Source organism: Larus michahellis, chromosome 1 (genome assembly GCF_964199755.1).
Source record: "Larus michahellis chromosome 1, bLarMic1.1, whole genome shotgun sequence".
In the NCBI taxonomy this organism is placed as follows: Eukaryota; Metazoa; Chordata; class Aves; order Charadriiformes; family Laridae; genus Larus; species Larus michahellis.
Genome location: NC_133896.1, coordinates 158,430,769 through 158,454,970, shown reverse-complemented (window position 1 = coordinate 158,454,970; position 24,202 = coordinate 158,430,769). Strand labels below are relative to the sequence as shown.

General features: G+C 38.8%; 1 protein-coding gene across 2 annotated transcripts in view; it reads right to left on the bottom strand.

Annotated features, from left to right (window-relative positions):
• Positions 1 to 24,202, bottom strand: part of COL4A1 (collagen type IV alpha 1 chain) — a 127,894-nt gene that overhangs the window by 12,408 nt on the left and 91,284 nt on the right. Inside the window, exons 22-44 of one of the 2 annotated variants that reach the window (XM_074561594.1) lie at positions 22,659 to 22,754; positions 21,248 to 21,331; positions 20,427 to 20,497; positions 17,917 to 18,108; positions 16,882 to 17,050; positions 16,423 to 16,515; positions 16,221 to 16,325; positions 15,784 to 15,881; positions 15,330 to 15,480; positions 14,878 to 14,991; positions 14,312 to 14,479; positions 13,688 to 13,777; positions 12,930 to 13,082; positions 9,916 to 10,014; positions 9,735 to 9,824; positions 8,740 to 8,879; positions 7,718 to 7,848; positions 7,542 to 7,618; positions 6,678 to 6,776; positions 6,109 to 6,159; positions 4,075 to 4,260; positions 3,265 to 3,398; positions 142 to 214 (exon numbers count right to left, since the gene is read on the bottom strand). In XM_074561594.1, coding sequence (XP_074417695.1) covers positions 142 to 214; positions 3,265 to 3,398; positions 4,075 to 4,260; positions 6,109 to 6,159; positions 6,678 to 6,776; positions 7,542 to 7,618; positions 7,718 to 7,848; positions 8,740 to 8,879; positions 9,735 to 9,824; positions 9,916 to 10,014; positions 12,930 to 13,082; positions 13,688 to 13,777; positions 14,312 to 14,479; positions 14,878 to 14,991; positions 15,330 to 15,480; positions 15,784 to 15,881; positions 16,221 to 16,325; positions 16,423 to 16,515; positions 16,882 to 17,050; positions 17,917 to 18,108; positions 20,427 to 20,497; positions 21,248 to 21,331; positions 22,659 to 22,754 — 2,664 coding nt within the window. Of the gene's footprint in view, positions 1 to 141; positions 215 to 3,264; positions 3,399 to 4,074; positions 4,261 to 6,108; positions 6,160 to 6,677; positions 6,777 to 7,541; positions 7,623 to 7,717; positions 7,849 to 8,739; positions 8,880 to 9,734; positions 9,825 to 9,915; positions 10,015 to 12,929; positions 13,083 to 13,687; positions 13,778 to 14,311; positions 14,480 to 14,877; positions 14,992 to 15,329; positions 15,481 to 15,783; positions 15,882 to 16,220; positions 16,326 to 16,422; positions 16,516 to 16,881; positions 17,051 to 17,916; positions 18,109 to 20,426; positions 20,498 to 21,247; positions 21,332 to 22,658; positions 22,755 to 24,202 lie in introns of both variants that reach the window. The other variant, XM_074561604.1, reaches the window with a different exon arrangement.

Genomic DNA, 24,202 nt, shown 5'->3' with positions numbered 1-24,202 from the left:
TTTTGATGCAGCTTTCAATGTCCTGTTTTCAATAACTTGTAACATAAAGTCAACGTTCTTTGAGCATCTTTTTGAGAGAGGAAGGATATGAAAGAGACATCTTTGCATACTTTTTAGGAATGTGGTAAATTTTCTTCTCACCTGGAACACCTGGAACACCTGGAGGTCCCAGATCACCCTTTTGACCAATATCTCCTGGTAAACCAGGACTACCCTGTATAAAAGAAAATGTGAAGTATAGTTATCATACACTATTACAATATGTCTCTCAAATAGGCTGTGTATTTTTGGAAACCTGTGAAAAAAAATGTAATATGAGAGAAAAGCCATTGAGTTTAAGGAATGATTATTCCCTACCATGATTAGATGAGAAGCTTCTCTTACAGGAACAAGTGTGACACCTTCTTCTTACTAAACTATTTTTTGCCTTACAAAGATACTAGACCAGAATAATGTCTCACTAACAGTATATCTAATAAGAAGTTTCTCAACCATAGACCACATTGTTATGAAAAACATCAGTAAGCACAAATCTCAGCAAATACTGATTTCGGTGCAGCCCCAGCAGGCAGCTGCTAGTTAGATAACTAAATGGGATATTCCTAGACCACAGCAGACTTGAAAACTTCTACATTCACATGTAGGATGAAAATAAATGTGCTCAACAGTTTATAATCCTCTGAAGACTTTTCAACAGGGCTAAAATACTCAAGGACTTAAGCACTTCAAACACAATGTGAACTCCTCCTTCTGCCTTCACTATTATAAACTGCTCCCCTGAAATTAATGGTAACAGGATCATTATAGCTTCACTTCAAGGAAAACCAAGCCTGTATTTTAAAAGATACTGTAAATAGTCATTTAAATGAATGACAATTTCCTTTTCTTCTTTTGCCTGTTGCAGATCATCTGCAAAAAGCTTGTAAGTATAGTTAAAGCTTCTCCCTGGCTGAAGCAATATGGCAGTGACAGTGCCCTATATAATAAAATGTGGAACACAGTTGGAGGAAAGAAACAAAATCCTTTTGCTAAGTAACTTACCAATCAGTGGTTGGAGATGTAAATTGAGTACACAGTGAAAATTAATACCACTGGTAGGATTCATCTCATCATATTTGGAGAGCAATAGAATAGACACGCACAGGAGCGATTTTTCATTGGATGTTAGATGTTTATATTAAGGTGAGAAGAATGGCTCCCTAAAAATGTCTAATTCTCTCCATTGACTATAAAGGGAGAAGAGATGACTAGCTCAAAAATGGATGTCAACAGTGAGACTTACAAAATTAAACAAAAGAAATGTTACCCTCAGAGTGGTAAGGGAGGTATTAATGAACTAAGGTTCCCTGGTTTCCTTCAGTCACATAGTCACAGTATGCAGGATTGTTTAAAGAAATGGTCCTCTCTTTGTATCATAACACGTGAACTTCTGTAGCATAAAACAGGAGGGCTAACATTCATTGAGAAGACATGTCATGAGTCAAACAATCTCATTAAAAGAGGTTTTTTTAATAACTTTCTTTTTAGGTTCTAAATATAAAATGGAATTATTTATCAAAGGAATTTATTGGAAGCTTTCCATCAAAATACTCTTTCCACAACAGTGTGCAGTTTCTTAAACTCTTTTTTTCCCCATCAGATATAACTTGGCAAACAACAGTTTATTTTGGATCTGTTCCAAACAAAACAAAACTATTTCAGTTTGTGAAAATGATGAAAATGTTTCTGTTCTCATTTCAGCATTGAAATGCACAGAAAACCCCATGGGATTTCTATTTCACAGTCTGATCTCCCCATTCCCTTTTTTTGGATAGGATTTTTGGGCAGGCTGTGTCACCCACGTTGTAACAAAATCTCCTTTCTGATCTAAGTTACCATGTACCTGGAGACTTCCATAAGCAATTGAGTTGTAATCAAGGCAGGAGCCTGTCACATTGGGGAGGATGAAGACATTAGAAACCCATGTTAGTGTGTATTACCAGAGGAAGTTTGGTATTGAAATAACTCTCGCTGGAGCATTTCACACTGAGTAAACAACCCAATACTATGCACTGTGGCTCAAAGATAGTAAAATATTTTCTTCTGACTGAAGGCACGGAACCAAAATCCTTTGGCATTTCTCAGTCTTGATAAACAAACAGTCTTGGATGGGAATATCACCCTGTGAAAAGCTTTAGAATTTCCTGGTGTATAGAAATTTAGCTGTTTGCAGAAGTACTGCAAATTCTTAAGATAGGGAAAATATACTGGAATGTTATTTTGAAATTTACTACCTTCAAAGCTGGTACGGTATGGTCTCAAAGGTAAAAAGGCATAGCCAAGATCTAGTGTCAGAACACTGAAGCAAATCCTTAATGTCTCTGTGTAGTGACTCCTGGATGCAGAAAAGGATGAAGCAGATCTTTGCATTATCAAGAATAATGTGGACCTTTTAAGCCCACTATCAGTATCCTACTTTTTGCATCAGGACCTTATTCCTGAGTCTTCCTTCCTTTTGTACACTAGGAATTGTTGAGTCACACCTACCTACTTTTTTATTCGTTCTTCCATAAATTTTATTTTTATTATTATTACTATTATTTTCTTAGTAGGAAAGAGGAAATGGAAAGTTAAAATATAGAGCATATTTTTCAGTGTGGAAGAAGGCAGCAGACACTCTGAGAGAAAGCGTATAGAAGACCAACTATTCTGGGTGACTGTCCTATTCTACATAATGTACAGAAAAGGGACTGTTTTAGATGAGGGAAAATGAATAATATATGACAACAATGTATTAATAGCATAGCCTGTTTGTATTTCTAAATCAGCAGCTATATTTCATCACTGACAGTACCGAAAGTGCACTTTATTTGAAAGGTTTCATAACAAAACCAAACAGTTCAGGTATTTTCAGAAGGCAATTTATCGTGAAATACGCAACCTTTAAAATTAACTACTAATGCATTTGCAGGATTTATGGATGTGCTGCAGCCATCCTGTACTGTTAATACACTGTAAATTATATTCTGGGTGTTGTATGTTACCACTCACTATCTATAAATTTCTAATAAGTTCATTAGCTCACTGGGGCTTATTGGTAGGCAGCCTTTAAAAGGAGAGAATTGAAATGTTTTCAATCTGACTTTACATCGTCAGCAGTGAGTCCAAAGTGCACTTTGAGCACAAAGTATCATTATTTTGAACAAGAAACATCTATGATTAATACACCCATTAATTACAAGAACCAACTTTCAGCAAATCTGGAGTGTACTGAAAGTAACTTACTGGCAGTCCCTGGAAACCTGGATCACCTTTGACTCCCGGAAGCCCAGGAGTCCCAGGCCAGCCATTGCTCCCCTGCTCTCCTTTGGCCCCTTTCAGACCTGGGGCTCCTGGTGGCCCTGTTGGACCTGGTAATCCTACAAACCAGAAGAAGGGAGTATTTAGTGGCAAAATTTGCTCAGAGCAGCACCTGATGGAGGTTGAGCTGGCTCGGTCTACAGATGGGCAGAACCAAAGTAATTATCACAATAACATTTCAAGAAAATAAGGAGAATCTGTTGCAGGGAGGTCCATATGACTCCCCATCTGACTGGACGTCTATTATTTATCAGCCTGTGGCTGACGGAAAACAGTGGAGAGTTTTCTAGACATGCAGAACAAAGAAATGGTATGTTCTCAGGTATGAACGTGCCAGAGACATATTGCAGCTCTGCTCTACCCTCCTCCTTAACCTCTAGCATAGGGCCACTGCCAAGTAAGGCCACACTGGGCCATTTTTAAACACATTAACAGTCCAGGACATAGGACCATACAGCCATGGCTCTCTTGAAACAGTAAATAAAGTCCAGAGAGAAACATGGAAATGGGAGGCAAACTTCTTAACGTCAGAAAGGCTTCTGGACAAAACCATCTGCCAGAGGACATAAAATCAGCCTGTTCTAGGACATAAATGCCAAACTCCATATGAAGGGGAGCTTTTCTCTGACCTGTGAGAAGGGGATAAACATGGATATGCAATATTGATTACATTATTAATTTATTAGGTGAGCTTTGATTAACAGCAGTACTCTTATACTAAAGATAAAGAATTACCTGGAAGGCCAGGTTGGCCTTGGGGTCCTCTGTCTCCTTTAGGGCCCTCAATTGCACTTCCTGGTAGTCCAGGAAGACCTTGGCTACCCTTAGGGCCTGGTGGACCAGCATATCCTGGTTCTCCTTTCAGACCTGGGATCCCCGGACTTCCTGGGGATCCTGGAAATCCCACATCACCTTTTGCACCTAAGATTTGAAACAGCCCCCAAAACATGATTAGAGTAAGGATCAAAATCACTGAAGCTTTCTGTCTTCTTATCTACTCATAGTGAGCTTTATTCCTTAAGAAAATATTGACCTTGCCTTTATACATTTGTATAAAAATGCAAAATTTTAGGAAAACTGTATTATTCTCCACATTATGACACAAAAATATGAGGAAAAGATTAGTTTGACTGACATACCTTTTCTTAGCTAAACTGATCACTAGGCTATTTTAATTCACTCTAAAAATAGATGAACATCCAGCACCACTCTATCAGTCCTTCCACAAGCAATATAATGCCCCCAAAACCTTACTCCATTACAATTATTATTGCCATAGCTGAGTAATGGATGTTTTGCTTGACTAAGCACAAAAGGGCTTGCTCCTGGAGAAAAAAGGAATATTTTTTTTTTTATTAAGATCTAGATATACACACTTAGGACTTATTTCAGCTTTGTACATACAGTTAAAATTTGCAATTCAGTAGAATTTTAGATCATGTTTGAGCAAAAAGAATATAGATTAGCTGGTATAATAAGAAGAGAAATAAAATGCATAAGGAACTGGCTCTTTGCCTAAACAGAACAAGGTCTTTAAATCCTGGACTTTTGGAACTCCAATACACTTGGAACACAAATTATGACAGTTGGATTTCTATTTACTCTAAATCCAGATATTTTTAAGTGAGCTGTGCTGACAAAATGAGAGAGATAGGTAAGGTGAAAAAAAGTGCTCAAAATCTAGCATTCTACATGCCTTACTGAGCTATGATTAAAAAATTTGCTTATTAAAATAATTTCTGTAACAATACGGCTTTCTCAGCAATTAATGAATGTTAATTACTCTGAGATGGTAAATAAAAGATATTCTAAAATTCTGGCTTATCACTTTTGATTGTCCACACAAGTTTCCTGTATTTATAGAATGAATGAGGTAGGGCATTGATATTTCAATATTTCAATTTTCATTTTTTGTTTGTTTTCTGGATGTTTAAAATTGAAAATCCATTAATTATACACAATTTTCTTTATCAGCAGCAGTTTGATATTTCTTCATTACTATACCTATTGCAGTCTAGTGTCTAGGATACTTATTTCATAAAATGGAGCACGGTGCATTACAGACACCTTGAACAAGCACTGCCTGAAGCCAATGAAGCCGTTCACACAGCACAGTGTAGTGACACACTTTACAAAGACCACAAGTGGTCTTGAAATTGTGATAGCTATGTGCCTGTACCCAAGCTAATAACCCCTGCGTCCAGGTAATAATAATTTTCAGTAAGATCTCATCAGGTCTCTACTATCTTTTGCATCTCTGCACCGTGCTCCTGTGCATAGCTTAGACATGCTCTACTCAGCTATCGAGAATAACTATTCTAGCAATGAATAAAACTGCATCTGGGCTGCACAACAGACCCAGGTAAAAAAAATTACTGCGCTATCCTGGCCACAAAACTACTATCTTTAGATGTCTGGTGCACAGAGCCTCACTAGACTTTGATTCTTGCAAAATTAGTAGGAAAACAGAAATACTTGGAGTCAAAAGCACAGCACACAAATACGGGAGTTATTTATATTACCTCATCACAGCACAGCTTGCAGTAAATTCCACACTATGAATAATTACCTATTTTAGGGCATATCTAACTCATGTCCAAGATGCTGCCACTGTAACAGAAATTAGTATTTGAGCCTCTCAGAGTTTCTGCCTGCTCTGAAAAGGTATAGCATGTAAAAGAATGAAGTAGAAAGTATGTCTGAATTACAGAATTATGTTTACAGTATGTCGGGAGGGAGGTTTGCTGCTTGTGTAAAGAAGTATTTTACCTTTATCTCCCTTTGCACCAGGAAATCCTGGAAGTCCTCTACCTGGAATACCTGGAATATAGAGGTAGCAAAAAATTAGAAGATGGGACAGTACTTAAATTTAACGTGTAATGAGCAAAACTTTATTAAGCAAATAGAAAATCTAAAGAAATGGATTATACATAAGTTCTTCAGGGCAGAGACTGTCTTTGTTATGTATTGGTATTCTATCTAGCACAATGGGCCCTGTATGACTGAAAACCCTACCCTAAGAAAAGGCAAGCCTGCTCCATTATTTCACAGCGAAGTTGCAGACTGAAATTAATTCCAAAACATGCCAATTCTTTAAACTATTGCCAGCTTTTGTGAAAGAAATTCTTTCAAGATTACACTGATTAAACACAGTCGCTCATCTAAATGATCAGCTTTGCAATGGTGGATGATAATTAGCAAGACATCTTACTAACTTTATTTTCTAAGGTTCCATCCAAAGTACCTCAAGCCCAGCACACACCTCTACCAGCTACCCTTGTGTAGCCTGTCTCTGTACGTTTTCATACACCATAAACTTAACGTGACAGTCACAGTACCTTGTTCACCCTTTGCACCAGCTGCACCTGGAATCCCATCATAACCCGGTTCACCCTTCTGTCCAATGGAGCCAGCAGGACCCGGAACACCAGGTTCACCTGAAAAATCATCACCGTTTTCATTTCACCTATGAATCATAAGACTTTTTTTTTTTTTCTTTACACATTTTTTTCCTCTGAAGAAAAACTTAAGTTATTCCTTTGCTCCCCCAGGGACCAAGCAGATACTGCATGATGACTTCACTGTGACTTTTCTCTGAGATTATTTCTGAATTAAATCTGTGTGAGACAGGGCTCAAGTACTACAGGTTTTGCCATAGCTCATTATCATGAATCTCAGTGAGTTTAGAGTGCAGGAACTCCAGCAAAGACTTGTGTATAGCACAGTCCATTGTCCAATGAGTGGATGTGTCCTGCAGCCAGTAAACTAAGAAAAAAAGGCTACAAGTTCAAAAATGTTATACTCATAATAGCAATGGACTTACTCTCCTCCCTACTCTATTGCCTCTTTAACATCTGTGTAACGATGTTAAAGCGGTGATTCAGGTTTGGGCCCATGGATCAACTTTATTATTTTTAAATGAACTCAGAAACAACAGAACTAATGGCTGTAGCAACAACCAGTGCTGTGGAAGGTGGTAAAATCTCTTCCACAAGCAGTGCAAAAGAAGTATTTAGCCCCACGCTACACCAACTCAGATTTACCTGGGAAACGGCACTGTCTTTTTTTGCTTATGAAATGAACAAATGTACCAGGAAATATCTGAGCCAAAACGAATGTAGAATGCCACAGTATTTGTTTTATCTACTGCCTGCAGGTGAGCAATGTTTTAAGTAGCATTTGGTATTTTATTTCTTTTCTACCTGGTTCTCCTTTTAAGCCTGGAATGCCACTTAAGCCAGGAAGTCCTTTTTCACCCTTTTCTCCATGGCGGCCAGGGCTCCCTAAAGAAAGGAAGACATGGATTTACACGTGGGATATTTGTTATGTTTCACATTAATTTTTCACTGCAATTTCTGCTTTATGAAAGCATAAACACTTGCCTGGGAATCCTGCCATGCCAGGGGATCCTTTGGGACCAGGGGCACCCGGCATTCCAGGAATCCCTGCACTACCCTTTTCACCCTTATCTCCAGATAAACCTGGACTACCAGTTCTTCCTGGTTCTCCCTAGAAGAAGCAGCACACATAAAATCCACACATTAATTCTGAAACAGCCTTTTCTGTTTGCAATGGTAGATGTCACCCCTCTTATCCATCAGACTTATAAAGAATTTAATTCTTTTTCCATTTAGAAACAAAGTAATTTAGGATTAAACTTGACATTAAATTCCACTATCAGAATTATTGACTCTTTTAGCAATTGCTTAATACTTACATATGAAAATGAGTAGTTTTCTATGCATTTTTATGACAGTTTTTACAAAGTCTTTTCCAAATTAGCCTCTAACTTACTTATTACACTTAATCATCTTCAAAAAAATCTTTTTTTAAGTCTTCAGCAAGTTTGCTACCAGATTAGTAAATTTTATTTTTACAATTTTTACTTATAAATTAATGATTACTGTCATTGTATAACTAGGAAAAGGAATGTGAAACAAATGAGAATCCTATTAGAATACTATTAAAGATTAAATTAACTTTACAGACAGTATTAATACAGTTCTCTTTTCAGTAATATCTGAACATTTTGTAGGATTTTTCAGCTTCCCATCATCTCTGCAAAAATACAGAAACACTATTTCAGTGGGATTATTTGCTCTGTTTGTAAGAAGCCCTTTATTTACTTAGTATTTTTAAAAATTTTTCCCCTCCCCCACATTTCTAGCACTGCAAATTAGCCTGTTCTGAAGAGACAGAAAAAATAAGAACCCTGGACATAATGGTCCTATCAAACAGAGTGCATCCAAACCCACGCATATGCACACCTTTCAAGTTTCTAATCAGGTATTTAAATGAGCATAATAGAAAATATAATAAAATAGCTCGAAGGCCAACAACATCTTTTCAAATAAGGCACTTGGGAGAGACAGACAATTAAATCCTTAGGGCTGTAAATACCTTCTCACCAGGAGACCCTGGAAAGCCAATTCCAGGAAAACCTGGTGCTCCTTTGTCTCCTTTTTCACCTTTTTGCCCAGGGAACCCTGGTGTACCTGGTGAACCTGGTACTCCCGGCAGACCCTTTTCTCCAGGTGTTCCTAGTAATAGAAAAGGAAAAATGGGTGTACCAGAATTAGTGGTACCCTAGCAGTGTTGACAATTGCCTTAGCTATTTAGAGACAGAAAAGCAATGTAACTCACTAAAATAGCTAGTAAATTAACTTTTGAGATTCACTCTCTAAACAGGACTCTGTGGGAAGATAAATTCTCCTCATAAGAGAAGGTCGTAATCTTGGATTCAGAGTAAACAGAGCTCTTGCTAAAAATACGATTTGAACAAAAGTTTATGTTAATTTGAATAATTTCTAACAGGACCAGGGTGACAAAGGGACACCGCTGTAGCAAATTTTTCTGTTCTCCTTTACCGTTTCAGTCTAAAAGCATATTTATTTCCTAAATATGCTAGACAGAAGGCCACCTGAATGGAGACAAAGTTTCCGTGTTGAGACATAGGATCTTCTCCATTCTATTCTTTACCAATCCCCTCCACAACAACACTCTTCCCAGACCACTACAGTTTGTAATTACCATGCAGTACACAGCAACTCACCAAACTTTTCAGAAGGGGGAAAATAAACAAGAAGGTTAATGCAGTTCACACACTAACAGAGACAGACAGACAGGTAGGTATAACTTGGAAAACAAATACAAAAACAAATGCATAAATCCTATATATCCAGTTAACAGATTCACATGTAGAAGCTTAGGAAACTATCTTATTATTTGTATGTTACAATAGGATTGAGAAAGCAATTTCCCCAAAGCCTGAAGTTGCACTGCAAATAGCGCAACCATTTAGTAGATCTACACCAACAAATATTCCATACAGGTCTCTCTTAATGTTCTATATTAACTTAAGAAAACAATAGTAAGAAATTCCCAGCAATCAGTACCTGGCAAACCCATTTCACCAACCGATCCTTTTTGTCCTGGAATTCCTGGATCCCCTGGGTACCCTGGGGGACCCTGATCACCTTTTGGTCCTACGAACAGCAGAGAAATTAAGAGTCCCATTAGTTAATGTGGTTTAAAATACCTTATAAACAGTCTCTCTGTTGCTAGCTTCCAACATACCTGGCTGTCCTGGAGTACCAGGTTCACCATCTTTCCCTGGAATTCCTGGTTCTCCATATTCCCCACGTAAGCCTTTTTCTCCTGTTGCTCCATGGTCCCCTGGACAACAAGAAAACAAACACAGTGAGATCAGTTTTGTCAAAATTTACTGTAATGCCATATAATAATCCTTCTAGTTAACTTTTAATCACACTCGCTTCTCTCTGCTGAACAAGAAATGTCTCAATTCAAGCTTCATACATTGTTCAGTAGAGTCACACTTTAATAAAACACAACTCTCCAGTCCCTAAACCAGTGCTGAGGAAAGGCTGCAAACTATTACGATTTTACAGATGTCTGTGCAGATTACAAGGCAAGTTATATCTTTAAAAGAAATTGCAAACAAACATGTGTTTGAGTTAGACTAATGTGTTACTTTAGAAATGCCAATATCAGATGTTAACAGAAATGATTGATTTGACTGTTCTGCTGTCTAAAAATGTACAGGTGAACAACCAGTTCATAGATACAAACTTGCTGTTTCCTCAGTTCTATCAAATGTTAAAGCATCTTCATCATTCCAGAAGGCTCCACCTCTTATTCTGTGGTGTGCCTCTTCTCCAGATTTAAAGGTCCAAGCCTTTTGGTCATAACCCTTTCTGTTAGAGTTGCATATAGGTGCAGGACAATAGGTTACTGAAGATAGCTTGCTGGATGTTTTAAAGCAAGCGGATTTTATTAAAAACATCCCAAGATGTCCAAACCCAAATTTTTTTCATTAAACATCACTGACAATCTTCCATAAAAATACTATGACTTTTCTGCACAGTTTGAATTTTAGAAGCTTTTTAAAACATTACTGTGATATTCATGTCTAGAGAGATGAAGGGAGTAAAGTTATGATGATGATCAGTAAAGTTATGGAGTATAACTAGGTTATTTTTCTCTGCTGGTACTAAGTAACTTTGGGTTGAAGCAGATGAGATGGGCAAAGTAACAGCTGAAATTTGCAAGCTGGGGTCTGTTTGGAACCTACCCTTCCAGGCTGTGTGAGCCAGGCCAATCTGTAGACTGTGTTTGGTCAGGAAAAGGTAGAGCATACAGGTTTGCAAGCGTGCATTATTAGTGCTGGAGAGATGAAGAAGTTAGAAACCAAAGAAATTAACCATTTGAATTTCTCAGCAAAGGCTTCTTTATATGCATGTAACCAGTGTGCCTAATTTGGATTTCTGGAAAGGAAATAAAACTAATTACCAGTCAGTCAACCTACAGGCCAATAGCAGATAAGTAATGAAAAGCAACCTATGTGGATTTGTTTTAAAGGCTTTTCATACCACCATATACATCAAGATCAGAAACAATTGAGAAAAATTAATCTAGATGAAATCTTTATAGGCTGGGAGCCTCATCAAATACAAAAGTGCTCTCAGAAGCTGCATCTCATCTTAGAGGCAGATGCACTCCACACTTGCTCCTGCCCTCCCTTGCAGTCCCTGGCTGTCCAAGCTGGGAGGCACTGCCTATTCATGTGCTCAGGTTTCTCCGAGACCCAACCAGGACACATGAGCCCAGGTCTCATTCTGACAAGCAGTCAGCACATGGAGGTAAGAGGCAACCAGACTGGGAAACTCTCCTGTTCCCACAGTTCAAATATAACACAATATAGTTATTGGTGATTTGCTGACAAACTGGAAAGGAGTCTCAAGTGCTCTGTCCTGGGCCCAACAGAGAACACATCGATGAAATGTACAGATAACACTAAACTGGAAAGGCTTGAGAAAAGCACTGGAGTAGACTGCAGAAGGATTTTGAAGAGTTGGAGTAAAGGTTGATAATCAACATCATGAAATTTAAAAAGTGCATTACACCACACGTGGTAAGAAGTCAAAAGCATGCATACAGAATGAAAAACGATTGCATAGGCAGCAGTCCAGAAGTAAAGGACTAAGGATTATAGCTAATCACAAACTGAGTCAGCTGTTGTTTCAAGAAAGGGAAATTTCATTCTAGCAGGGCCTGAGTTGAAGTACTTCCCTTGTTTCAGTAAAGTAGACTCTAACAAGGATGTGGCCAAATTGGTAAGAAGTCAGAAATGGTAACAGGAATGATAATTATTTCAGAAAACATGATATACAACGAAAGGTTGAAGGATTTGGTTGAGGGAAACAGAAGACTACTTGATCTCAGTAGCTCCCTTGTAAGCCCTACACTTCTATTTTAACTAAAACAGTTATCATTTATTGAAAAACTCTTCTGGGATTTTTTAATAAAAATTAAATCATAATAAAAAAGGACAAATAATAAAAATACATAAAATATGCACTATTTTTTATTTGAAAAGAAAAATAGGTGAATAATCTTAAACAACTTAAATTTTCACATAGCCTTAAAAATAAAAATCCAAAAATGTATTGTCTAAAAAACCTAATATTCCTACCGCCATTTAGTTTCTAAATAGAAAGCTGATTGCCTTTCTCCTGCGTATTTCCAGCTGTTTCTAAACTGACATAAGTTGATCTTTGGTATTGGTGGCACACGTGTGTCTTTCCTGAAATTTCTTCAGGTCACAAAGAAACATGTGTGCCAAAAAAGGCTGCACACTTTTTCTTATATATTAGTTGGTCTTCACGGCCACAACAGTGTTTCCACTATACGTTTTACATGAAAGACAGCTTTTCTCTTCTGACAAGATCTAGTTTCTGCTTTTAAAAATTCTTTTTTTTTGAGAGAGAGTCCTCTGATAAAAAAGGTAAAATGGATTTTATAAGAGCACATTGAACCTCTTCCATCCAACCAAAATATAAGAGCACATTGAACCTCTTCCATCCAACCAAAATCCTCTCTCTCTGTGATTAATCTTTATTTCTATGGAGTTGAAAGACACTGGATAAACATCTGCATTTGCTATATGAAATTCTTTAATCTTATTTTAAAAACTGTTGTCTAAAACTAAGATACAACTGAACTCAAAGCATTTCTGCTTAACAGTATATGACTGTTGATTACACTTACACACAGTTAGAGATTGAAGTTACCTTTTTCTCCTTGATCTCCCTTTTGGCCTTTGAGACTAACCATGTCCATGTTGTCCATCGTTCCAGGCTTTCCTGGGAGACCAGCTTCACCTTTATCTCCTTTGACACCAGGATCACCCTGTGGTCCAACTACACCTTTGAGACCTTGGCTACCTATAAAGGGATGGCACAGAATGTTATAGTGGCATATAAAACTTTGCAAATGTATTTAGTAGACAACAACAAATGAAATTAGCTACTTTTTCAAATTCTGAGCACCAAATACCATGCTCTGGAACATCTCATTTATCTCATATGAAGGCTTTTTTTGTACCAGGACTTCACAATAGCTCTGTCACAAAAAATTGATATATTTTTCTCACTTCACAGCCATTAATTTTAGACTCTCAAAACAATAAAAATAGGAGTTTGGCAGTAATACATGGCATTATTTGAGGGATTTAATTGAGACCTTCCTGCTGGCTTTTTATAATTTCAAACACAGTATTTTTCTTGGAGTAATATCTATAGCATCCTCACAGCTAGCAAATCCTTATGTTGTTGACTGATCAAAAATCCTGGCTCAGTGCCCAAATACATGACTGCTCCTAGGATACGACTTTCTAAATTACACTATTTCTAATTTACAGGGAAGTTATTTGACATAAAACAGTCCTTGGACCAAGCATACTCCTTATATTTCATTATTTCCAGAACTGTCTTCTGCTGAGAAAATGGTGGATTTTACAATTTTTATTTTGAGAAAATCTCTCTCTTACCTTTTTCACCAGGCAACCCTCGATCTCCAACTGGTCCAGGAGTTCCTGGCAATCCAGGAGTTCCCATAACTCCCATTTCTCCTTTGGCTCCTGAAACCGAAGTGAAAGAGTGAGCAACAGAAATAAAGCAAGCAGTGTAAAGAAATGGCATTATTTACTCCCTATCATGTTAAGAATTGCACTACTTAAGGAAAGACAGGACAAAGATGATGATGAATCTAAAATAGCCTGATAGAGAAAACAACAGTAAAAATAGTGGTACAAACGCAGTTTATAACGGGTTTTTGACAGATTCTTTAAACTTCCTATTACAGTAAACAATGCTGTGATTAACAAAGGCATTATTAAAACTCCATTCTGTCACTGAAACTGTGCAGAATAATCCCCTTTCATTATTACAGGCCAAAGGCTAGTTCCTGCAAGTTGCTGGACTTGATCCACCAAAGGACTTGAGTAGCAGTTCAGTTACATGTGCACAGATCTGCTTTACTGACCTCAGCCCATGTGTTTTACCAAGCTTCAGTCCTTTGATGGACGAATTCCTAATGTAGTGAAAGGGCATGCTACCACAACTTAACAAAACAGTTGTCAAAGATGCTGGTTTCCGAGGGAAAAGAGGTTTACCTGCTGATCCTTTCAGTCCAACGGCCCCCTGAGGACCTGGCAGGCCGGGTAACCCCACAGACCCTGGTACTCCGGGCTGGCCCTGGATACCTTTTTCCCCTTTTGGTCCTGGCATATCTAGACCTGGGAGACCAGGGAAGCCCCTTTCTCCTTTTATTCCAGGAAATCCTAGGGAAAAACAGAAGATACAGGATTAGTCCTTAATGGAGCAAGCGGGACATCATTAATAAGAATATCTGATAATGTCCACCTGCGGTTCAGAAATTACATGGTATGAAGAGTGAAGACTAAGAGCCAGACAGCAGAAGTAGTCCTCATTTTCTAAGTGAGGCTTTGATCCTGCATGTATTACCCATCGATGACCTGAGGAGACTGAACAAAATGGCAGGCATTTTCTCAGAAGGCCTCGCCCTGTGTTTTGGGGCCCGTCGACATGCCTCCCCCGCACACCCCCACCAATCTCACACCGCAAAACAGTTCACGAACAACACTTTTACCAATGCCAATATCCATTTATGCCAAAAAGTCTGCTCCTAAGCACTGTCATGGGTGTATTATCCTCTCACCTGGTGGTCCCTGAGGTCCTGGCTGCCCAGCAGGTCCTGGCGATCCCGGCGGACCCAGCCCCGGTGCGCCCGGAGGGCCCTGCGAGCCTTGCAGTCCTGGGAGGCCGGGGTCGCCTGTGGGGAGACAGAGACATAGAGGGAGCGTCCTTCGATGTTATTTGAAATCTTGATTGCTGAAGATGCTAGATGAAGTGCTTTGGAAGCACTTGGCCAACAAGAGCTCATTTCAGCCCCTAACACCTCCTGCCTGGGCTGGGAGGAAGGGCTGCTCTTTGCTGCTAGCATTTGCTGCCAGTGGTTGGTAGGGGAAAACGAGAGTAAGGAAAAAGGGCAATACCCTGAGATATCAGTAGGACATCTCAGTGGTGAACAGAGATTTTGCTGCATCTACGGGGGGAATGATTTTAAAAAAGAAGCAGAAATACAGAACTGCATTTTTACGGCAACGTTACCTCTGAATCCTTGCTGTCCAGGTATGCCCGGAAAGCCTTGCTCGCCGCGTAAACCAGGCAATCCTGGATTTCCCTTTTCTCCAGGGATGCCAGCTGGGCCTGGAGGGCCTGGCAAGCCCTTAGGGCCAGGGAGACCTACACCAGGTTCACCCTAGCCAAAGAAACACAATAGATTAGGAATTAACACATCAAAACCAAGAATTTATCCACTGACTGTATTTAAACCACTCAGAGGCGGAGTGGTTCTACACATGACTTCAGGGCAGAGCCATTAGTTAGCCCTTTAGCATTAATGTCAATGCACCTACTCCGTTCCTTTGTGTGCATAGTGGGAAACATAAGATGAAGGACAGTTTGGCCAACTTTATTATTTTTTTTTAAAGAGGAGGCTCTTTGCACACATTCCTGTTAACATGGGCAGTCACAAATAACAGCATCAGCAGCTGATACCTACTTTTTGACCTTGTAAACCTGGTACACCTGGCAAACCATCCAGGCCAGGGGTTCCTGGAGTCCCCGGCAGACCAGGTGAGCCAGGCTGACCTGGGAAACCTACAAAACAAAACAATACTCATATCATTACTGTCTCTGCCTGTAACTGTCTCTGCTGTTTCTTTAAGCCTCTAACTGAACTATTCACGTCCTCACAAGGATGTGTTTAAAAAGGTCTGTGTAGTCTTTTATGTCAAATTTCTAGGGATGTCAGCACCCAAATATCTCAACAGATATCCAAATGCTGAGCTTCATGTAGCAGCTTACTGTGGTGCTTGTGGACTTTCTCAAGGGACGTTCTTCATCTGCACTTCCCAAATCTCATGCAGCCATGGCTGGGTGATATAGTGCACACACTCCAGTTACACCAGCTCTGTTAGATGGATAACTTTATCTTACCTTTGGGTCCTGGAGGTCCAGGGAACCCTATACCTGGCTGCCCAACAGCACCCTTTTCTCCTGGCAGGCCAGGTCTACCTGGAAGCCCGGGATTCCCTTTGTCACCTTTACAAGTGAAAACGGACAAATGTTAATATAAAAGTTAGCTTCTGGGGAACAGAACCATTATGGTCATCAGACAAATATTAACAGGCTACTGTACCTTGGGGTCCAGGGAACCCAGGTGGCCCAGGAAGGCCATCTGCCCCAGGAGGTCCAGGGAGTGGTACAGTTCGTCCTGCTTCACCTTTTGCTCCTGTGAATGTAAAGAAGTATTAAGTCCAGGAATCAATGAAATTAAACAAGGGAATTTCACCTAGCCAGCAATATTAGTTCATCTGTACCATTACCACTGACTTGTTATGAAGATTTTTTGTAGAAGATTCATAGAAAACTAGGATGAACTCAACCTAAACCATCCTGTTTGGCCTAATAAACTCTTCAAGAAAACTACCTTCAAAGGTTTGCAATTATACTGCTGAAAGCAGACACTGATTTAAATTAGAAAATCTTTTTATTTCAATCATTAATTCCATTGATCCTCTAAGTTGTACCACTTAAAAGGCACAAATTTAAGTTGGTTTTTTTTTTTTTTTTTTTTAAAAGCATACTATAGTATTACCTGGAAGGCCTGGTAAACCTGGGGTTCCAGCAAAGCCTCTGTCTCCTTTGTCACCAGGTAACCCTGCAGCACCTACCCCAGGAGGGCCAGGAAAACCTCTTTCCCCACGTACTCCAGGGAATCCAGGTTGGCCAGGGGGACCACGTTCTCCTTTCAAGCCAGCTGTACCCTAATTTTTGGAAAATATAAGTGTAATTCTTGCCTGATTGGCAAAACAGAACAACGACATCCTCTCTCTTTGAATATTCTGTAACTTGGAATTAGCACAGGTATCTGTAATACTGAAAAAAGTGGATTTTTTATCAGTTCAACAGAAACAGAACTGGGTTCCACATGGAATAGTACATGGAAATCATACCTAGTGTGCAGTGCAACTAACTGGACCATGTAGGCTATGTTCCCAGTGGTGGATGTGGGAGCAGATGTGAGCTCCACATTAAGCTCCACATCCATATCAGCTGAACTCTCTATCAGGCCAAGACTTTGAAGCATTAGGTTCCACAAGAAGAGAAGGACAACAGAGTTGAATCTTGTCTTAACAACCTCTACTTGGATAACTGCATTCCTTCAACATCTCCAGATATCAGCTAAATCATCCAGACTAGTTCTCACTATCAAGCTGTGAGAAAGGGAGAAAGGAACAAAACTATTGTCCATGCCCACAACTTTGTGGTGAAAGTAACCTTGTGCTATAGTCCAGAAAGCAACAATTCATGCTGAATACATCTGAGTCAGATCACTTATTTTCGTGACATGTAAAAATAAAGGGTCAAAATTTAAATATGAAATAGTCTGCTGTTGAAGGACCATCTTCCTCACTAGTTCCAGGGAAACTGGAGTCTTCCTCTAAGGAAGAATGAACTACTCAAGGTAAGAACAAGATGTGGAACAATGAATGAGGCCAATAAATATAAAGCATATGTAGCGCATAAAAGCATGTGAATTCTGATCTAAAAGACAGAATGTATAGGACAGTATGTAAATGTTAATAAACACACAGTAGGACAATATGTAAACATAAAGAAAGACACATACCGCTGTTCCTTTAGGACCTTGGGGACCTGGCAATCCATCTTTTCCTGGTCTTCCTTCTCTTCCAGGAATACCTGGTTGTCCTGGGAAACCAGGATCTCCCTTTTCCCCTTTCAGGATAGAATCATAAGTAAAATCTCCTGGTTCTCCTTTTGCCCCAGGGCTGCCCATAAGTCCTGGAGTGCCGGGGGGGCCCTGAAATTTCATAAATTCAGATGTCATCAGTTGCCCTACCAACCCTTCAACTGATACAAAAGAAAACAAATCTTCAGCAATTAAAGAGTAGACCCAAATCAAGTAAACCATTACTTGTTTTGTTGCAAATGCAACAAAAGTATCTCTACATTTCCATAACAATTTACAATACCAGCAGAAGTAGTACTAATACGGGAAAATAACACACTTCCAGTATGCAAAGACAAACTCAAACAAACTTAGAGGTTTAAATTGCTTATACAAACACCACCCATGATTTTCTTTCTTTTAAAACCTTTTAAAACAACTATAATATTCATCAAATCTATAGATTGTACACAAAATTAAATTGACTGTCAAAACTCAAACGTTATTTGCACAAGAGCTAAGGCTAACTGAAGGCTGAAAGCTTCTCCCTTAGTACTTTATTTACGACAGTTACCTGACGCAAATACATGTTTCCCTTCATTACTAATGTTTTTTGTATTGTTAACAATCACAGTCAGTACTATCAGAATACTATGCACATGCTCAGAAAATAATTTTGTAAGCTGTCCTGGGAAGGAATTATCTACCTAATAATATACCTATAGGATTTCCAGAATTCCAATTTTCCCTACGTACTTTCTAGGATTTATATGAACTTTTCTCATAGGAACAGCCTCTCTAATTTCAAGTGAATCAAAGCTACTCACTAGGGAAGAAAGCACAAACTTCATGGGCAATGTCCACTGCTTATGGCTGATATGTTTCCTCCACTTAAACCTGAACCAGAATACAGTTAAAGGTAATCTTTCCCTTAGCTTTGGTGGGTCCTGGATCAGACTCTGATGCTCTGGCATGGGTCTAAACAATGTCAGCTTGCAAGGCTGGCCTCTATGTAGTTTTTCCAAGCTAAACTACACACTGGATCAACTCCTGGATGAACTCTGTGGAGCGAAACAAGCTTAAAAGCATTCAGAACAGCAGCCAGTCCTTGTCTGATGAAAGACATGAACAGAACTTAAGAGGCAATAAAAGGAAAACATAAAGGTGCGGCAAAACATGTGCTGAGAACAAATGCCAGACACAAAGAAAGTTTAAATACATTAAGATGTCTTTTATTTTTCTTCATTGCTTCTTTCATGGATCCCACTTATACTATAGTAAATTCAGTCACTGAGTTTATCTTATTTATCATGTTAGAAACAGAGAATGAACTCCACCCCGGCTGACTTTCATCAGCTAAGTTCAGGTATTCAGGTATCTAGGCTTTATCTATACTCAAGCAAGAAAAAAAGATTCTTTGAGTAAAGAATTCATACAGGTGGGTTGGTTTAACTTCTGAAGGTGCCTCTCACTGCTGGTAATAGAGGGAGCTTGCATAAGTCCAGTTGGTATTAAAATTAGTGCACGCGAATGCCACTGAAGTTATCTTGCCAAAAATGATCAGCTGGAAGGACAAAACAGCTTTGGGAAAAAAGTCTGCGAAGACTCCGACAAACTCAGTCTACTTACATTAGGAATGGTGTCAAAATCCACACTATACTACAGGAACGTGTATGCTAATATAGGCCTTCACAGCACACCACAGTGTATGTTGGGACACTCCATTGAACTCTGACATGATCAAATGTAGCTGTGCTGCTACAGTGCTTGCCTAGGAGTAATTTGTCTTACATTTTAGGCAAGTGCTATGCTTATGGCTCTTCTGCTTCTGGTATGCAGACTTATGCTGTGTCAATATAATTTACAAGTGATCACGTTATCAGGATACTATCCACTTACACAGCCTTCCTTTATTTCTTCAAAACTACTCAGCTTTCCTGCTAAATAATTACGTTTTACAGAATATACTGCACACATTTCCCAGAAGTCAGACAAACTCCTGAAGTATACTGCATGCTAATATTAGACTGCTTACACTACACTAGATGGCACTGTCTCTCTCTCAATATACATGTACACAATAGCAAAGGGTTATTGGAAAGATTCACAAGGTCAGGGCAGATCTGCATCTGTTTCATGTGAAATTCTACTTTTTTTACCCAACTCCAGTGCTTAGCTTGCTCAATCAGAAGGTCACGTGTCCTGCTGAGTTTCTACGATAGGTAACCACAGAAACATAACCCATTTCTGACAGCTCTTTTTTTCCTCTCATAGTTCAACCACACTGCTTCCTAGTTTATTTTGCTAGGCATAGTTCCTTAATTTTATCATATCACCGTGCTGGTGTGTTTTTAAACAGAACTATTACACAACTACACTGATGATCACATGTTTTTTGATCATATGTCCACTAGCAAATAAACACCTGCATTTGGCAAGGCATTACTTACAGGTACCCCCGGAAGGCCATCGAGTCCAGGTAAGCCTCTGTCACCCTTGAAACCCGATTGTCCTGGAAAACCTTATCAGAGAGACAAAAGTACAATTCTATCTATTACGTGCCTTTACAAATAGCTAATTGTATGTTAATTCTTTGTGATCCTTCTCAAAGTTATACTCCCAGTTATATCAGCATAATGCTGCTAAACTCAGTGAAGTTGTCTGGATTCACGTGCTCATGTGTTATGTATGTCTGCATTCACAGGTTCAGAAGCCGACGATGCATTTGACTTAGAAATGAATTCACCTTACTATTTAGAATTATCATGGAACCACTGCAGTCTTGAAACTACCTAAACCTTATTCATTCTTAACAGCCACTAGAACAAACATTAGGTATAATATCACTGTTTGCAGGCTGCACTTCTCTCATATGGCAGCAGACAAATAGCTACCTTTTTTGTCCACAGAATTTAACGCTAGGATTGGGAATGTATGTATGGGACACTGCCAAGCCTGGGCACGTAGGGCTTGCTACGAAAGGGCAAACGCTTTCCATGTTATTTTTCACTTTCACAATCTTCTGTGAAAATATCCGGGCCACAGTTTGCTAAGAATCTCCACTGTGGCCAATTTCTATTTCCTTGGTAATTCTTGTTGATTGCACTGGAAATTTGGAATCAGGCCAAAAATAGGAATATTCCATCCTCTTTTCATGAGTTTCACAAACAATTTGATTAGTGGGACAAAAAGTAATTAATTTTATCATATATGCTGCATTTTTATATTTCAGCCTATGTAGTTAATTCTCAGGTAATGAGTGAGCTTTTACCTGCTGGACCTGGTGGCCCTTGTGGTCCTGGAAGTCCAGGAGGTCCTACTTTATCACATAAGGCACAGGATTCACCTTTGTCACCTGAAAAAAAAAAACCAAACAACAAAACTAATAAATAACAATGAAAAGGTTTAAGACAACTGCAAGCAGGTGGATGCAGAGGCAAACCCTGAATTCAATACCCTTTGTGTTGAAAGAATAAGCATGGAGAAGAGAAGGCTCCGGGGAGACCTTATAGCAGCCTTACAGTACTTAAAGGGGGCCTACAGGCAAGATGGGGAGGGACTCTTTATCAGGGAGTGATAATAGCAATAGGACAAGGGGTAATGGTTTTAACCTGACAGAGGGAGATTTAGATTTTAGGTATTAGGAAGAAATTCTTTCCTGTGAGGGTGGTGAGGCACTGGAACAGGTTGCCCAGAGAAGCTGTGGATGCCCCATCCCTGGAAGTGTTCAAGGCCAGGCTGGATGGGGCTTTGAGCAGCCTGGTCTAGTGGGAGGTGTCCCTGCCCATGGCAGGGGGATGGAACTAGATGATCTTTAAGCTCCCTTACAACCCAAACCATTCTCTGATCCTATGAATAAAAATGAATGTGCTACTTCTAATTAAGTGCTTCAAAGAGAATTTATCAGCAAACTGATATTCAAAATTCTTTAAAATTTTTGAAGGAATGGTATGAAAATCAACTTAAGTCCTTTCCTAGCGATAATATTTAACAGAACACTTAAAAGGGACATGCTGAAGAGGATTAAAAAGAAGAAAATATACACTGGGTATAGAAGAAATAAAAAGGTTGAAGCAGAAAAAGGAGAATCTCTATACTCACTGCAATTTTGCAGTTTTAGAAAAGCAGCAAGCAGAATGAGATTAGGAAGGATCAACCACCGTGTAAATGAGTGCAGCTCATTTTTTTACATGTCCATTTAGTCAGTGCTACTAAAACACATGGTTGACAGTCCTATTTATAGGTGTTACAATTTTAGCTTCAATTATAATCATGGCAATGATTCATAAACCATTTCTGTTCCCAACTCATCTGCCCCTCTCTCATTCTTCATCTTGGAATTCACAACTTAAATTGCCAGGAACAGTTCAATTTATACTTATACTATGCTCAACCCTTTTTTTCTTCCCGTTTTCTCTTTCAGGCCTGTGCCACCCTTATTACTTTCCAGCAATGTGTAGGCTAAGTAAAATGTACGTGAAGTTTGTGTCACACAATTTAATAAACAATATCCTTCTTTTACTCACCAGAGACTCAAGAAACGTCTTCCATGTCCATGAGCTACTTGTTTAACTAATTTTAAGTACACTTTCTCTGATGCAGCCTAACTTGCTCAGCCTCTTTATATACCTAAGCTCCAGGGTACAAAGCATTAGAAATCAGTCACTTTAAAATGGCATTACCTTTCTCTCCCATCTCTCCGGGAAATCCATCTCTTCCTGGAAGTCCAGGAGTACCTGGTGCACCAGGTTCTCCCTGCTGGCATTGATCAATTCCATCTGCAATGGAAATGCAACAAAGAATATTGTTTGACAAGTGCAAGTTTCCATTATAGGGCTGCATTTATAAATGTCTCACCTGAATGTATCTATGAAGAGTGGTAAGTCAGGATAGCATTTTACTTTTCTATTTGATTTACTTGGAAAAATTTAACTGTGATTCTGTAATCTGAATAATCTGAATCCATATATACTTCTTAAGAAACCCCAAGAATTGCAGAGAAAAGACAGGCTCTGCCATAATAAGATTACAAACAACTTTCACATAAAATCTATTTTTATTGTAAGTTTTGTCTAAGAAAAGTGCTGTGGGTGAAAAATTGCTGGTTTGACCCAGAAGAGAATGGAGAATATTGACATTCTGAAGAAATTCATTAAGTAGATAGTTTTTTGTTATCAATGTTTTATGAAATGTTCTAGATCAAGAGCAGCTCGTTAACTTCTATTTAACTTCTTCACACTGACCAAGCTTCCTGAAAACAAGAAACTTCATATGTTAGGAAGTGAAACAGGTAACAAATATGAATATTTAGCAGGCTTGACATGAGAACACAAATTGTGCTTGTTCTGCTTGATGATATGACGCAGGTTCTGACTCAATACAATATGACATCATTTTCACCAAACCCAGTAGTCAAAATGTTAATGTGAAGTTTGGCAACCAACAGTTAAATGAAAACAAATTGTTTCCCATTATGCACTTGAAGAAAACTAAAGAAGTGTCTAGGCAAGGAGCAGAATTAAGCAGTGACAGGAACATGTTGTACGAAAAACAGGAATTGCTCTTCTTTTTAGGGCAAGGTAAGATTTAGCTATTTAATTCCACACTCTAGTTGCTGGATTTTGTACTGCTTTATTGGCAAACACAGCAACAACTAGGCATCTTCATTTGGTTTTTAACAAAGTATTTTTGCTTTAGTAATTCCATAGACAATAATGTTCCTTTCAATAGTTTTAGACTACCTAAACTACCGTAGCAGGGATATAATTTTTTATGTTGGAATGATAATTTAACTCACAATATCAGTATCACCTATAGCTGAAGTTTTCCTTCAATGAAAGAGTTAAAACATCAGTTGTAAGGAGCTATTAAGCATTGACCACTTTCACACGTACTTTATTCATTGCTTCACTGCAGTGCAAAACCAAACCATTTTTCTTTTAAAAATGCTTTATCAGAATCAAATTACACATAGCTGTGTAATGTTACCATTACTACTAATATTAATGTGTATTTATCACATCATTACTAGCTTTTCATTTCCATCTACGAAGTATGTTTTGACCCCATTCTCCTGTAAGATAATTCCATTTTACAATAAAAACTTCTGCCAGAGTAGTATCTCAGTCTGCAGTTCATACACCTGTTCAATGTGTTACATAGATTGGTACTGCAGACTAGTAAATTGTAATATTGAACAGCTACCTCTTATCCTAAGAACAGTATT